The sequence below is a fragment of the Lasiodiplodia theobromae genome (genome assembly GCF_012971845.1).
Source record: "Lasiodiplodia theobromae strain AM2As chromosome Unknown scaffold_14, whole genome shotgun sequence".
Taxonomy (NCBI): Eukaryota; Fungi; Ascomycota; class Dothideomycetes; order Botryosphaeriales; family Botryosphaeriaceae; genus Lasiodiplodia; species Lasiodiplodia theobromae.
In genome coordinates this window covers 234,094-249,580 of record NW_023336344.1, presented here as the reverse complement: position 1 = coordinate 249,580, position 15,487 = coordinate 234,094, and the positions used below count along the sequence as shown (strand labels likewise).

The window sequence follows — 15,487 nt, the reverse complement described above, 5'->3', positions numbered from 1 at the left end:
CGGCTTCCGTCGAGCTCAAGCTAACCTCGCAGCTTAGCCTGCATGCTTGACTTCACTAAGGTACGCTCATTTCGCTTTTCCACTCTACCCTTCCCCTTAAATGATGAGTCCATTGCAAAAAATATAACAGACCTGTTCCGAACCTACAATGTGGAGGAACTGCTTGGAGACCTTCTGATTTTTCAATTACACCATGGAATACTGTTTGCATCACATCTTTGCAGATGGCTAACATGATTCCAATAGGTTACCCAACTTTCTGCCCCAAAGGTCCGGGCCAATGCCCTTGAGTCCTCGCAGCATGCCTCTAGCCCGGTGATGGAGTTGGGCTACATGTCGAAAAGTGCGAACATGCGCCTTTTCAGCCATTGCGGCTAAACATAGCCGCTTTCTTTGTCCGACACGTCCTCACGCGCTGTATCTTTATAATGGACACGCGCTGTCGACGGTGGACAAAGACTCGTAGAATTTCAGGCTTGGCCACCTTCGACTTTTTTGTCGAGTCCTCATGGCGTATCTAATCTTAGAAGAGAGGACAATGACTTCAAAGAACATCAATGCCATTATCCAACCGCTACCTAGTATAATATAAGCCTTGACAATGCTCCAACGTCCAGCTTTACATCCGTTTCGCTCGCTTGCAACTGGCTCACGTTGTTGACCAACGCGATCATCTACCTTTTTTTTCTGCACTTTCCAAGACTTCGCTGCCGTATCCCGGAGATACGATAGCCTTCAACTCTTTCAGCATGAATGGTACACAGGATTCCAGGATCTCGCTCAGCATGGACGATGATGTGTGGAAGGACTTGGAGAGCCTGGGTGACGAATACAACTTCACTTACCCTTCAACACAGGACCAGTTGATGATAGGTAATAACTCAGCATTCGCGTATCCTGACCCCACCCTCTACGCCATTTCAGGTTCAGACAGCCTCGTCAACTCTTCTGGTTTCGACGCTATCCCCCATGCAGATGATTCGAATATTGACTTTCTGACTTCTTCTGCTCTCAACTATGTTCAGCCGGAAATGCCCGTGGAACTCGCTGATCCTACTCAATCTAGTTCGGTAGCTCTCAAGACTCCCGCTGTTCCTGCGACTACGGCTTCTAGGCTCAGCAGCCTCTCCAACCGTCGGTCTTCGACCTCTAGCCTCAGCGACATCGTCGAGCTGGCCAGTCGTAAGTTCACTCAGGAGAAGCCCAAGTACGACCCGAAGCATCCCTGGCACCGTATCAATACGACGACCATGGGTATGACCAGCCGTTCCGGTAAGATCAATCAGTATGCTTCGGAGCAGATGTACAAGCAGAACATCAAGAATCCCTTTGGAACATGGCGTTCGCCCAACTACAAGTTCGAATACTTCGAGCATGGTGAGCTGAAGAAGCTGGAGTACAGTGCTAACGAGATCAATGATTTCCTTCACCATCATCCGAAGTCTGCCGACAACATTCTTCGCGTCTGGATTCAGAAGACTCCTGCGGACTCTTGCCGTCGCTACCCGACCCCCACACTTTCCAAGTGCCGCTTCAAGGAGTGCCCTCTTCGTAGGGAAGGCCTCAACGGCACCATCCAGGCCGGCCACATGCGCGTCGCCTTCGATGAGAGGTCTTCAAAGTACAACAATAGGGCCGATCCATTCTACATGGCCGCCTTCTTCCACCTGTACTGCTTCGAGATGTTCCTTGATCTTCCAGAGATCTGCACTCTGAAGAACATTGAGGTCCGCGAGGATACGCGCAAGCTCCCGAACGAGCCCAACATGAGCTGGAATGGCTCGCTTGACAAGGAGGGTGTTGTTGCTCAGCGCTTCATCGAAGCTTGCCGCAAGGGTCGCTCGACCATCAAGGGGTTCGATGGATACCCTCGTCCCCACAACATGCAGCCAGGCGACGCCAAGTCTCACGAGCTGATGCTCAACTACCGCATGCAAAAGACCAAGGAGGGCAACCGTGCACGCTCCGCGAAGCAGTCGCTCGCGAAGCGTGTCCAGCGTGAGACCCAGATCAACGTCAACTTCGGAGATTTGGAGATGCTCGTCAGGGCCAAGGTCAGCATGCGCAAGCCGCGACCTGCACCCAAGAAGCGCAACAAACGTCGCCAGGTTTCCATCTCCTCCTCTGGCGATAACGACGCCGACTACGTTTCGGAGCCCGACTCTCCAGATGGGATGCGGAAGAAGCGCCGGACTGATGACGGCCCCAGCGGCGGTGTGGCGGAAGCAGTGGTCCCCCCGGGCTACGCGCCGGCCAATCAACTCGCGCCGCAACAGCAACAATCCAGCTATAACGGCGCCGATGTGTCAACTTTCGGTTACGGCCGTCCGGAGTACGCGTGGCCCCAATCTACGCTTAACCAAAACTACCCGGCCAACTTCAACCCGACGCCCGTCTTTGTTGCTGCACCGTCCGCGGACGCCGCTGGCGGCGATCCTGCTAATACTTTCACAACTACTACAGACGATGCCGCAACATTTTTCTACGACCCTGAAATTTCCGCATCTAACTCCAATGCAGTGGACCCTGCCCTCGAGGACATGTTCAATGGCTTCCCGGTCGTCGTCGCTGCTGACTCCACTGACCAGACCACGGATGCGCTGCCCGACTATCCGCCAATCAGCGACTTGGCCGATGCTACTACCACCTTCGAGCAGCCCCCGATCTTCTTCGAGCAGCAGCAGCAACCGGTGGAGGAGGAGGAGGAGGAGGAGGAGGAGGAGGGCATTGATGGCCTCAGCCACCAGTCCGTCACCATCCCGACTTCCTTCCCGCTCAACCCAGACTTCTCCCTCTCCAAGCCGACCAAGCGCTCCGCATCTGTCGCCTTCGTCGAAGACGACGCCTCGTCGCCGTCCAAACGCCCCCGCCGCTCTCAGTCCTCTCACATCAGCCCGAAGACCATTCCTTCCAAGAAGCGTGGTGGCTCTTCGGCAGTGTCCGTCAATGCTATCACGCGCATCACCAGGTCGAAGTCCTCTGCCTCCATGTCGCCTGCACCGGTGCAGACGCCCAAGACGCCGCCGTCGGTGCGGAGGAAGAGTTCGCGCCTGAACAGCCTGAAGGGTGTGGACAACGGCGGTGTGGTGAAGCGTCGGCGGACGCGGAGCAGCTCGAAGCTCAGCGGTGGCGGTCGCAGCACTCGCAGCGACAGTAGGCTTTCGTCTGTTGGCAGTCTGGGGTCCATTGGTGACCTGTTCGGGTTTGATGAGTAAGTGTGTGGCGCCATCTTTTCTTTGGCCGTCTTTGTCTTTATTGCATGGCATATGACATGCTTTCATCCCTTTCTTGTCTATTCTTCGTGCTTTTGTTGCATGGCATGTGGCATAGCCTGCACGGCATTTTGCTGTTTAGCGTTCATCTTCGATGATTTTTTTTTTGGCCTGGTCCTATGTGGCTGGGTTGCGGTAAGTCTTACAGGTGAGTCCTTGGTTTCGTCAAAGGCATTAAGGAGTTGTCTCTTTACCAATATACCCTGGATATTATTATCAAAAATATTCTTCTCAAGTAACATTTTCTCTGTCCGTGATTGTGTCTAGTAATATAGCCCAGGACTCTCATATACGAACACTCGTGTCGTATCGCACTTATTTGTTTACCTCTGATCTACCACCTCGCTTGCTCAAACGATACTCTCCTTGCAAGTTACAGAGGTGTTTCGGGTGTAAACTTGCCAAGTATTTTGTCAACGATCTCAATCCTCAACGCTAACATGATGCGATTGACCTCAAAAGTAAAAAATGAGCAACTTCCATTGAACGAAAGCGTATAGTGTCACGGTCACTTCCCAGGTCGTCCTGGGAAGGCGCCCGGACACCTCTAGATAGCAATCGGATCGGCCAGTTCGATCCGACCACCATCAATTCATCATGATTCTCGTCTCTCAGCTTGAGCCGCAGAATATAGGGGAATCATATGCGACAAAACATAGACTTGAGCCTCGACTTGGTGTAAGTGGCTTTTGCTTGTCACTACGGGTGGCTCTTCATCAAGCTCTGCCCTCAAATTGCCAGTGGTTCCTGTCAGTACCGATACGTGGCTAAGCCCACGCTGTAGCCGTAGATGTCAAGAAGCGTACTGTCATTGGTATGGCTAAGCAAGCAGTGACAACCCCCCCCCTACCTGCTTCCTCTTACGCTGATAATGCCAATGCACGCCAAGTGAATTCTACAGACCAACACAGCAAAACTCGAAACCACGACGAACTCAACGACCGCGACGGGCCGGTTCGACAGAAAACCTACTCACCCAAGGCCACGAATCCTCGCCACCACCGTCCCAGACAAACTGACTCCACTATCCAACGTTCTACAAAGGCCCAGAGCCTTTCGCTCTCTCAGCAAACAAAGGAGTGGGTGGACCTGAACGCCACAGGTGTGGGGCGGAGCTAACTGACGCAAGGCGTGGCGAACTCTCCAGACCCAAGCCTCCCCAAGCCCCCCCAAGCCTCCCCACCCAAGCGTCTGCTCGCGCAGAGGCAAAAAATTCTCCTTTTGCTCGTTCAAGTCTCTCATTTGCTTTTTCCCGTCCCCCGTCCCGTCCCGTCCCGAGATCGGGATGATCCAGGGAGGAACGCGCGCCACAAGGGAGCAGCCGCTGGGGGCGCTGGCCAGAAACGGGTTGACAGCAGCGCCCCCAAGCTAAACTCGTTGCTTAACGCCCACCCGCGCGGGCGGGCGGGCGGGCGCGTACGCCGAACTGGTGGCCGATGCGAGATCGGGCAAGTAAGGGACGGCGCGTTGCTCATTTAAAGCCTACACCCAAACGCACGAACGCACGAAACGCACCAACCCCCACACCAGGGTCTCAGAGATTGGGGGGAACTTCACAGACAATGACTTCGCTCGTTGTGTACGCATCATTAGGTCGTTAGTCTTTCTGGGTAGATTAGGCGTTTTCATGCGTCAGGGTCACGAGGGTTTGTCGCGGATCACGGGGCTTGGTGGTGGTGGCGAGACCGTGGGCGCGAGTTCCAGCCGCGAACGACAGCTGAGAGAGAGAAAGAGGATCAGGCGTTCGATCGGATCTCGAACAGCTGGGGGCGATCTTGATCGATGATCCATTGAGGGCCTCGACTCGGTTGAATGCTTACCCCGTCGTCCTCGTTGAACTGTTGCTCTTGTGACGGACGTCAGACTTCATCTCACAGAACGCGTCTCGCCACGCGATCGCCAGAAAATACGATTGAAAGAAAGGGGCAAAGCCAATCTTTCCATCTTAGGGATCGCAAGGGAATGGGGTCAATAATCGGAGATGGGGAGAGTGTGGGTTGATAGAGGGCTAGTGTGAGGTTGGAACGAGGGGAGCTTGATAATGAAAACTGTGTTTGATTACTACAACTAAAGTTGGGCTGCTTTCCATGTGAAAGAAAGAACAGAGAAAAAAGACTTCCAGCAGTTTGGTGATTGTCAATGGTTTCTCGCTTGCTTCCGACCGTTGGAAGCAAGGAATGAACTACGATGAGGTGTGGGTGGGGGAGGGCATGTGGGACTGCTACCTAAGCGTTGAGAGAAAGAGCGAAAGAAGCGAGAATGCCGCCGTTATCTTCCCATCCCCTCGTTCCCAACTCGGGTCCCGTCCCAACTCGGCCGCAGGCGTGGCTCGTAGAGGTAGTAGTGGGGTAAGTCGTGTGGAGAATCAGGCATTACGGGGTGAGACAATGGCTTCACGGATGACAACCGTTTGAGAGGGGAAAAAAAGCTAGACAGTTCGGACAGACAGGACGCACAAGTGGGATCAGCAGGCTTGCATGGGGCAAACCCGGGTTCGCGGGACGCAAGAAAGATAAAATTGGTCAGACATTTCGGAGCTATCTTTTTCTTTTCTAAGACAGCGGTAAATGAAAGGAGCGCCGCATTTGCTTCTTACCATCCAGCGAACACAACCAGCGGTTGCACAGAGATCAGAGACAAAAGCACGCGCGAGAGAAAAGGGGAAGGTGGATGCAGAAGAGGGGGCGCGTGGGGGGAAAGCAATAGCTCACATTCGGATTGCTACCTTTTGTGCAGCGGAGAAAAGGGGGAAAGACGAGACCGGTGTTTGAGTCGCGAGAGAGAGAAAGTGAGAGAGAGCTGATGCTGGTTCATGAGCCTGGGTGCCACCGCTGCGCTGCTGTGAAGCGCATCCGCCGTGCTACCCGCCCAACCCCCGGCGGTAGGCTAGTCCCAGGCCCACGGCGGGTGTAACACAATGACGACTTTGCTGTGGGCTGAGGGCGAAGGCGATCAGAGCTGACCGGTCCCGGTTGAGCTTTCTCAGCAATGCCTGTAGGCACATCGTCTCTGGAGTAGCATGTGCGACGGCGCATTGGTCCCTGAAGACAATCAATGACGGGGACCCTTGCCCTCAGGGAAAGCAGCAGCAGCAAGTACCCTGGGACGATCCGCACGGGCGCGGGAGAGCAGCGTTAGGCACCTGCACATTGCAGAAAACAGGGCAAAGGCGGCGGCGCGGGTGGTGACGAGCCTGGAAAATGACAACCGCAGTGGTTGACAAGATTGTAACGTTCGCTGCTGGAATGAGTGAGTGCTGCATTGCAACGGTGGGATTGCCCAGCGCGCGACCCGCCGGCCTGCCTCAGTGTAGATCTCAATGACCCAAGGGAGGATTGGGAATGACGTGCTGACACGTTGAGAATGGCTCTCATCAGACGCCCTTTTTTACTCGTCTTCTCAAGCACGCTACCGCTCGGTGACTAGCATAGGCAGCACTGGCCGATGACGTCAGCGACACCATTGATTGAATATATCACATTTTTGCAAACTACGTAAGTCAATGCCGGGCGGTTGGCGCAATGGTAGCGCGTTGGTTTTCGGTCTGCAGATACACCAAAGGTTGTGGGTTCGAGCCCCATGCTGCTCGTTGTTTTGCGTTTTGGGTTTGCGAGGCTCTGTGGGGGCCGAGTGCTGTTTTGCTGGCGTGCAGACGATAGAGGGCGAATGTGGTGAGAGTTGGTGGGGATTTGGTGTTCGCTGGAGTGGTGGCTCGGAAAAGCCGAGAGTGGCAAGGCGGACCAGTCATCGGGTAGGCGCAGGGTCATGCGTGCGGCAGTCGCGACGTCGCCCGCTCTCTCTTTCTGCACGTCGCCCGAGACACACGATGCCCCCCAATCTCCCAGCCCCCCAGCCCCTCACCGGCATCCGCAGCCGACAGGCCCATCGTCAAAGGACCGGCGCACGGGTACAGTCGAACATGATACATTTGAGAATCCTAAAGCTTCGTGCTGGGTATTGTTTCTAAGCTATGCCGCCCGCGTCGCGACACGGCGGTGACGTGCCTTCACACCCACTCGCTCCTCTCTCGCTACCGAGCTATCACCCGCTGCGTTTCCTTTTTTGTCCATGAAAGAAATACCAGGAACCTATTTCATTTCCCCTGCATGCCGCGTACCATCATCGTCGTCTTTTCATCACATGTCGTCGCCAAAAATCATGCCACTCACTCGTAATCGCGTGCAGCTAGACCGTCTACGTCGTACTCCTATCAACCACCGGCCCCGCCTGATGGGGGCAAGAAAAAAAGAAAGCACACTGGAGTTAAAAAGATGAGTCGAAGGGGAAAGAAAGGACACCGCCAAGAACCCAGAAAAATATGAGTACAAGATTAATGGACGTGACCAAAGCACCCAAGATGAGGGGGAACGCACGGGAATATTCAGGACCAAAAAATGCAAAACACCGACGTGGAAGACGACCGTCAGGATACCCGAAATGTTCGTTCCGCACTCTTCGTGCTTTCTCTCGTGCTCCCAAACAAAGAATGGAGCAGCAGGTACAAATGGGGGAATGAAAAAGAGTAAAAAAAAGGATGCCACCACATCCCAAAAAGGAAACGTTGCTTTTCGCCTGCTTCGCCCCCGCGCCGGCCCTGTTCCCCGCATTCCCTCTCAGTCCCTCGACTTGATCTTGGACTTGGGGTTCTGCAGCTTTTCGATCATCTTCCGCGCCTCCTCTTCGGGCTCGGACTGATGCAGGTACCTGCAGAGATCCTCGAACGAGACGGGAGCGTTGCGGGCCTTCTTGCCGAGCAGCGCCTCCTTGAGGTGCGTCTCGTAGTGGGCCTTGCGGTTGTCGTTGCGGCTGAAGCGGCGGCCGCACTGGGGCACGACGCACGGGAAGGGGCGCTCCTTGCTGTGCGTGTTCTCGTGGCGCTTGAGGTGCTCGGGGCGGGCGAACGTCTTGACGCAGCCCTCGAAGCGGCACCGCTGCTTCTTGGTCTCGCCCGACGCCGAGCAGTACCGGCCCGACTTGGGGTCCACCTGGATGCCCGCCTGGTACTTGACCTCGACCTGGCAGCCGTTGTGGTGCGCGTCGAACGACTCCATCAGGTTGCTCGACCGCATCTTGCGCTTCGTGATGCCGCCCGCCCGCACCTTCGAGTCCCGCCGGCCGCTGCTGTTTTTGCGTACCGGCGTCATGAAGTGGTCGCGCAGGTTGTGCTTGGAGTCGCGCCGGTGCTGGTGGTGGTAGTCCGCGTCGCCCTCCTGCTTGATGAGGGTCTCCTCGCCGTGGCCGTACCGCGACGACGGGCTGGTCGAGGAGCTGTACCCGCCGTCGTACGAGCCGAAGCTGTCGTCGAAGCTGTCGGAGCGCATCTCGTTGTACTTGTCCTCCGTGTCCACGATGGTGTCTTCCGGCTGGCATGACGTCGGCTCGGGGAACATGGGGAGGTCGTACCCCGCCTCAGGCTGCACTGACGGCCACTCGTAATTCGGGTTGAAGCCTGTTGCCACAGGCGCCGGCTCGTACGCTTCAGCCGTCAGGTTCGTCATGCCAAAGCTCGACGTGGTGGCAGCAGGGTGCTGTGCGTTCCAAATCTCCGACGAACTGAAGATCTCGACGGGCGGCTGTAATGTCCGCGGATGTTGGGGGGCCATCTGAGATTCGCAGAACGAGGGGAAATCGCGCGCCGTGGGCAGGACCATGCCGTCACCTTCTGACACCTGTAGTCTGAGGGCAGGGTTCATGGCCGGTGGTACCACGACCCAGCTGTTGGGCCGGCTTGGAGGCTCGGCTTCGAGGGCCCTGTGCTTCGGGGGCAGGCCTATCGCATTGGGCCAGGCTTCGGGATGGAAGTCGTCCATTTCATGGCCATGGGGGTCGTGGGCTGGCTGGTGGTCAAAGGGGAGGCCGGGATTCTGCTGGACGACCATCCAGTCTTCGAAGCCTTCCCGGGCGGAGTGGGGAGTGGGAGGCATCTGAGTGGAGTAATAGGAGGAGCTGTTGCTCGAGAAGCTGTGAGCACACGAAGCGGACGACTGCATTGAGGCAATGGAGTCGCGGCGGCCGTCGTAGGCTGTGGAAGAGGAGGGCGTGTGGTAACCCGAGCTGGAGTAGTGTGGCGGCTGGGTCATGTCCATTCCTTCTATCTTGAGGACCTGGACCGATGTTCTTCTTGGCAAGGAGGCCTGGAAGGCTGAGCCTGATATTTGGTCAGCCTTGCTCGTGGGGATCAACATCTGGCAGGAATGATGGCTATGCCGTTTGGAAGCGAGGATAATTATGATGATATAGGGAGAGGGGAGAGACACGTAAGGGCCAGGCAGCCAGGGGCTGGGTGGAGCTTTTGAACGTTGAAGTCATTGCAACTACTCACCGGGGTGGTACATGGTTGCAGCTGGCGCGCGACTGTGTACGCGACTTGCAAAGGGCGTTGGAATGGTGGCCAAACGGCTCTTCGTGGGTGGCGCACTCCCAACGAGGGAGCTGCAAGGGGGGCCAGGAACAGGTCGAAGAGCAGTGGAAGCCCCGTCGAAGGCTGGGGCAGCGTCGAGGTATTAACTAGTCTTCAGGCACTTAGACCTTGCAGGATCGTCAGCTGGGCGCGCCCGCGAATCCGGACGAAGAATTTGTGCGAGAGCGAGTCGCTGCAACCCTTTTATGGAATGAGACCTTGGGCTCTGGCGCCACTTTTGCGCAGCAGCAACGGCGCACCCGCTCCCAGGTGTTGCTGGAAATGGGATAAGGTTAAGGCACAGCTGAGGTAGGGTACCGTGCTGGGCTAGGGCCGGGAGGCGCCCTGCCTGGAGTCTGATATGCAGCCATCGGGTTATTACTCGCAGCAGGCCAACGCTCTGCACCCCACACCGGCCCAGGCCATTCCGCCGTCGCGCAAGCAGGCACTGGAATGACCGCTCGACCAAACGGCGCCAAGGCTGCTGTGCTGCTGTACAAGATTCGTCACAGCCAATGGCCGCGCGCACTACCCCGAAGCGTCCAAGGCGCGAATCGCAGCAACCGTGGTGGGTGGGTGCTCGATGCGGCGGACCCTAGAGAGGGAGGCCGCTTTGGGAAATGGTCGCACCGCAGCTGCTGGCAAATTGCACTGGCCACCGCGGCAAGCGACGCGAACCACTGCCCGGCAGCTTCGGCAGTCGCGGTGTTTTGGATGTTTCGCGCTGGGGGCGCACAGCCGGCAAGAATGCATGATCTGGCGCGAGACACGCGCGCGGCGGCGGCGGGGGCAGCGGGCGGGGGCAGCGGACGGAGACCCGGGGCGGCGCTGCTGCTGGCCGGCTGTCTGCCTGTCTGTCACTGGGGCTGGCTTGGCGGCGGCGGCGGGTGCTGGTGCCGGCGCGGTGCTGGCCGGCGGTGCGCGGTGGGGCGTGGGAGGAGGCATCTGAGATGCTCTGCGCTGCTCTGCTCTGGCCCCTGCATGCGGCGCCAGCTAGCCCGGGTTGCCGACGGGTATTTGCAGCTGTCAACGCTCCTCCGCACTTCGCCGAAAGCTAAAACCGTGGCTCTCCAGCTCGCGTCCCTTCATAAGCATCATCTGCCACGGCGCGTCTGGCCGCCAGCTTGTACCACCGGGCGCGCGAGGCCCTGCCAAGCCGCGTCTGGATGTCGGCTGATCGACTGAGAAGTCGATCTCCAGCTGCACCTCTCCAGCCCACCATGAAACGCCCTCCAGGTTGCACCCCGAGCTTGATAAGGCCTCGGTCCCACACAGTGCTCCAATGCCCCGGGACGCGCCATGGCCGCCGTGAGCAGCGTCTGACGCTCACAAGCAGGTCAGCTCAACCGCCGGTTCATGCGTCGCATCCCGCAATCGCACCAATGGCACCTGTCCTTCCCTCTTCGGGCGCGTCACTGAGGCGTCAGTCGCCCAATCCACCTCGACGACGGCAAGCATCTCAACGCCCACTGTTGCACGGCATTAGACGCGATTTCGAGCCCAGAAAACCATCCCCGCCGCATCGGGCATGGCATTCCGCCCTCATTTCCCCCCAGAGCTCCCTCAGACATCCCCTTCGGGACGTTGGGGCTTTTCTCTGCTCAACACACATGATGCAGAAGCCTTTCGGCTGATCGACCGAGCTGGCCACAGCGCCGTGTCTTGCAGCGAGCACAGCAGCGAGCTTTTTTTCCGCCCGCGAAGCTTCGCCACTGCCCCGGCCCGCAAGGGGCCAATCTCCATCTCGATTGCTCGCCCGCAATGCCGAGGGAAAACTTTGACTGCTCACATCTCGTACTCATCAATATGCATTGGCAATCCGTGCCGCGTTTGCTGCCTGCTGCATCGGCTCTGCTGTCCGGTGCACCTCCCGCAAGGTTAGCCCCGTCCAACGCTGCATCAGATGTGCGGCAAGCCGATGCGAGATTGAGGCTTGCTTGCATCGGGCAGCGGGTAAGCACACTCGTCCAGGCTCCGGGAGCCTCGCTGCGCCCTCTTGGACCGGGTATCTGCAGATACCTCTTCCTGCGACTCACCGCTCCCGCTGATCCGTCGCATCTTGAAAAGTCATGTGAGTGTGCAACCGCAAGCAGTCACTCTCAAATCACGCCGTCGCGAGGCATTGACCAGCAACCGCTATCCCGACTCACCAACAGTCGTCGCAACGGCTCTCTACGGAGTACCGCGCGGCCTTTGACCACCACCACCGCAAGCGGCCGGCCTCCCTCCACCGGTGGTACACGCGTTACGATAACTCCCCGGCTCTTCCCATAAGGCCTCCATCCAACGGGGCCCATTGTCCAAAGATAACAACTGGTCGTTGGGGGCTGGTAAAGGAATCTGCCCTGCACGAAACCAGCTCGCGCCGCCGCTAATGCCGTAAGCCCCAGTTGATTGGCCCGTCAGCATGGTGTTTCCTCCGTCAAAGGCCTGTGAACGGCTCTCTCTCTCTTCTCCCGTCTGGTACGTTAGAGCCCGCTATGGAATGGTCCACAGTAACGATGGCAAAGAGCCCCCAAAGCCAAGCGTGCCGAGTCTCCGATGGAGCCTACTCTCTATCCCTGTCGTGATCCGCTGGACGACTGGGCCGTGCTAATTGCTGTGATGACCCATCTTTGCTGGCCTCCCTCCCGGTATTCTCCAGCACAGAGAGATCTAGGCAGAGCAGGACCCTCGACCCTGCACGAATGCGAACAAGCCACCGCGCCATAGCTCCACCGTTTGCCCGAGAAACTCTACTTTGTCTTTCCGCCGCCAGTCAACCCCACATAATCCCACCTCGACGCCTATCCCTTCTCGTCCAAGTGAACCGCGACCACGGCCCACGAAAGGAGGAAGAAGCCCGAAGCTACCACTCTCCCCTCCGCTGGGACCGCAAAAGGGCCAAGACGGCCTTTCTATGGAAGCGGCCCGCAGCCATGGGCCCCTCCAACTCGCAATCCTCTGACTCGGGGAGGCCGATCCTTTGTTCGAGGCGAGTGGCCCGACGCTTGTGGCTGACAATGAGGGTCTTTCGCCCGTGACGGCCGCGCAGATAAGGCAAAGGACAAAGAAGCACGCTAGAGGATGAAGGATCACCCACATGGGAGCTCGTGGGCGGACATGGATAAGCTTCCCACGCTGCCTCCCGCGTCATGCTAAGACGACGATGCTTTGGATTGCTCTGCAGGAGGATCATCGATGAGGTGTGCGCGCAAAAACCACCCGGGCTTGCGCGTCATGGTGGATACTCGCGCGCAGATCGTACCTCTACTTGCAGTTTGCGCGATGAAGAAGACGAAGTTGATTGCAGCCCGTGGTATTGGGATACCTGAGGCTCCCGTGGCATGGATACGGTGACGGTGAGTCGGCAACGTCTGGTTCTTGCGTGGTTTTGTGCATACGAGAGATCTCGGCACGTGAAGCAGCACCATGACGCACTGTCCGCACGTGAAACCCAAGATCTCAATCCTCCGCTCTTAGCTCATCACCCTCGCTCCCACCCATCAGCCTGCTGTTTGCATGTGCTGCATGCACTCCGTCCTCCTGCTCATCCACGTGCCCCCTTCGACCCTTCCCTACGTTGACAGGCAATTGCCCTGAAGATCGCCGCCACGTTCCTATCGTGAGTTGTAGGACGTTTCTTTCAAGGAGTCAAGGAGTAGAGCATTCCTCGCGGAAAGGGCCTTTTTACCCACGTTCTACCTGCAAAAATCTGGGTTAGGGACTCAACGAAGCTTTCTCAGTTCAAGGCCGGTTGCGCTATAGTTGCCTCAGTTGGTAGTGCACTGTCTGATAGGTCGGACGAATAGACCGGGCAAATTCGTCAGCATTTAGCTCCCGCCCGCTGCAGTGCTATTGCTCTCAGCTCACGACTACTCGTCCGCTAGAGACACTCTATAGCTAAGTAATGGCAAGTTTATAGGTCGGCATCTCCCGCAGCTATATTACACCTCTAAATACGCCTTCAATAATATACGTGGCTTTCGAATTCTCCTAGAAGCCAACATTCTTTATTTACTTTCAAACGCCACAATGTTCCGTTGCTCTAGCAGACCACTTGCACCCTGACTTGCTCGTACTACGACATCAGCGCTACGGTTCAGCTTCTAATAATGCATTTCTTAGCTCACGCAGACTAGCAATCCACCTTGGGCTCGTAATCATCTCCGCTCTGCAATTTCCGTACCACAACCCTCTCTGACGCATTATACCCGCCTCTGTCAAAATTTGCGTACCAATCCAACATGGAAGACGCCGTTAGTTGAGCATTCATTAGTTTCAGCAAGAATGTCCAGGGTTCAGCAAGAATTTTCTGGTTCTTCCTACGCCTGACGTTTTTGCCGTGCTCAAAATAAGGTGTCCCACTTGGCGTACGCTTATGGGGAAGGGTCCCGCGAGAACTAAAAGCCTCTGAGCCCTGTCAATAGCTCCCTCGTACCAATCGGAAATTTTTGGAGGAAGTTCGGGTTATCCACGTATAGTCTCAGCCTTAGCCGTCACTAGGCCCTAGTGAGAGAGACAAAGTCTTTTTTGGATAGAGATGGGACGATGGTCGTGTTGATCCGAGAATTCAAGTCTGTACGTTAGTGTCCTTATTCACCTCCAGCGATACCGAACAAGGCAACTGTCAAGCGTCGACTGAAGTCATTTTGTCCTTCCTTTTTTCTTTTTCCCTTCTATTATCTTCAAACTGTAATGCTCCCTCAAAATGTTCTTGCGAAGTCATGGGTCATTACCAGTCCGATTCAAAACTCAACGGTACATACAACTGGCTTACCGCACACGCTGTTCCCTTACTTCCAGCGCATATCAAGAAAACTTTTCCTGTCAGATTGGGTGCTTACCGTCGCGGCCTTTGCACAAGAATGCTCAGTGGAGCAAGCATTGGGTAAGGGTCCACTGCAGCACCCCTACTTTGTGATCACATTCCTGCCCTCCCAACCGCACGCACAGATCAACTCTGCGATACCGAAAGCAGTCCAGCGTGCGTGGTGCGCATGCATGGGATGGAAAATTACAAAACTGTAGTTCGCTCCACTGTTGGATTCCTGGTGGGGTGCTGCCGCGTTGCTGAATTTCTATCGACCCGCGTCGCTCCAGAACGCAATCATTTGTGCCAGTGTTACTTGCTCGTTACTTCGCCACAATCTTTCTCCATTGGATCCAGCCAAGGAATCTCTTCGGTGACGTCGCCTGGAGGGGCTTTTCATTGCTAATGAGAATTAGATCATACAGTTCCAACAGGTAACAAAGGTAGTAGCATCTTCGCACATTACTTCGCAGCTTTCTCCGCAGCATGCTGCTCGCTTCCTCTACAATCAAACACACATGGGTGTCTTCACTCATTGATCAGTGCGACCAGCCACAGGAGCAACCTGCTTTTGTCGTTGGCGCATTATTCTTGTGGTCGCTTTAGTGTTCTTCCCCTATGACCCTGTCACGCTGATTCCACAGGGTCATTTTATAAATATCTCCCCCTCTTCCCCCAGCACTCAACGCACTCACTGTAGAAATTCGCACACCTCATGATGACTTTTCATTTAACGCTAGAACGCCGAGACCGCTATGTACTCAAAAGTCCCCTCTTACCCGTGTTCAGCGTCGTTACCATCGACCATGTGCCCTGTTGTTTTCTCCGCACCACCCACTCCATTCTCCTTAATTTCTCGGAGCCCACATTCCTGGCACGAGTCACCTTCACCCTCTGGCATCTTTTTAGACGACCCAACCGGCGAGTTCATCCAGGCGTTCTGCCTCCTTCTCCACCAACGCTTCGGCTGGGCGCCACTCTGGGACATCGACCCACGAGTAGACGCTCGCAACTTTCCGTGGA

The 15,487-nt window shown here is 56.3% G+C and overlaps 2 protein-coding genes across 2 annotated transcripts; one reads left to right on the top strand and one right to left on the bottom strand.

The window, feature by feature from the left end:
* Positions 1-749: 749 nt before the first annotated feature.
* LTHEOB_5137 (uncharacterized protein) lies at positions 750-3,215 on the top strand (the record flags this gene model as incomplete). Its single annotated transcript, XM_035514249.1, has 1 exon — positions 750-3,215. The coding sequence occupies one exon, from the start codon at positions 750-752 to the stop codon at positions 3,213-3,215; it is 2,466 nt and encodes an 821-aa protein (XP_035374005.1).
* Positions 3,216-7,885: 4,670 nt separating this feature from the next.
* On the bottom strand, positions 7,886-9,607 carry LTHEOB_5136 (Zinc finger C2H2-type protein; the record flags this gene model as incomplete). Its single annotated transcript, XM_035514248.1, has 2 exons — positions 7,886-9,420; positions 9,595-9,607. The coding sequence occupies 2 exons, from the start codon at positions 9,605-9,607 to the stop codon at positions 7,886-7,888; spliced, it is 1,548 nt and encodes a 515-aa protein (XP_035374004.1).
* Between the last annotated feature and the right edge of the window lie 5,880 nt (positions 9,608-15,487).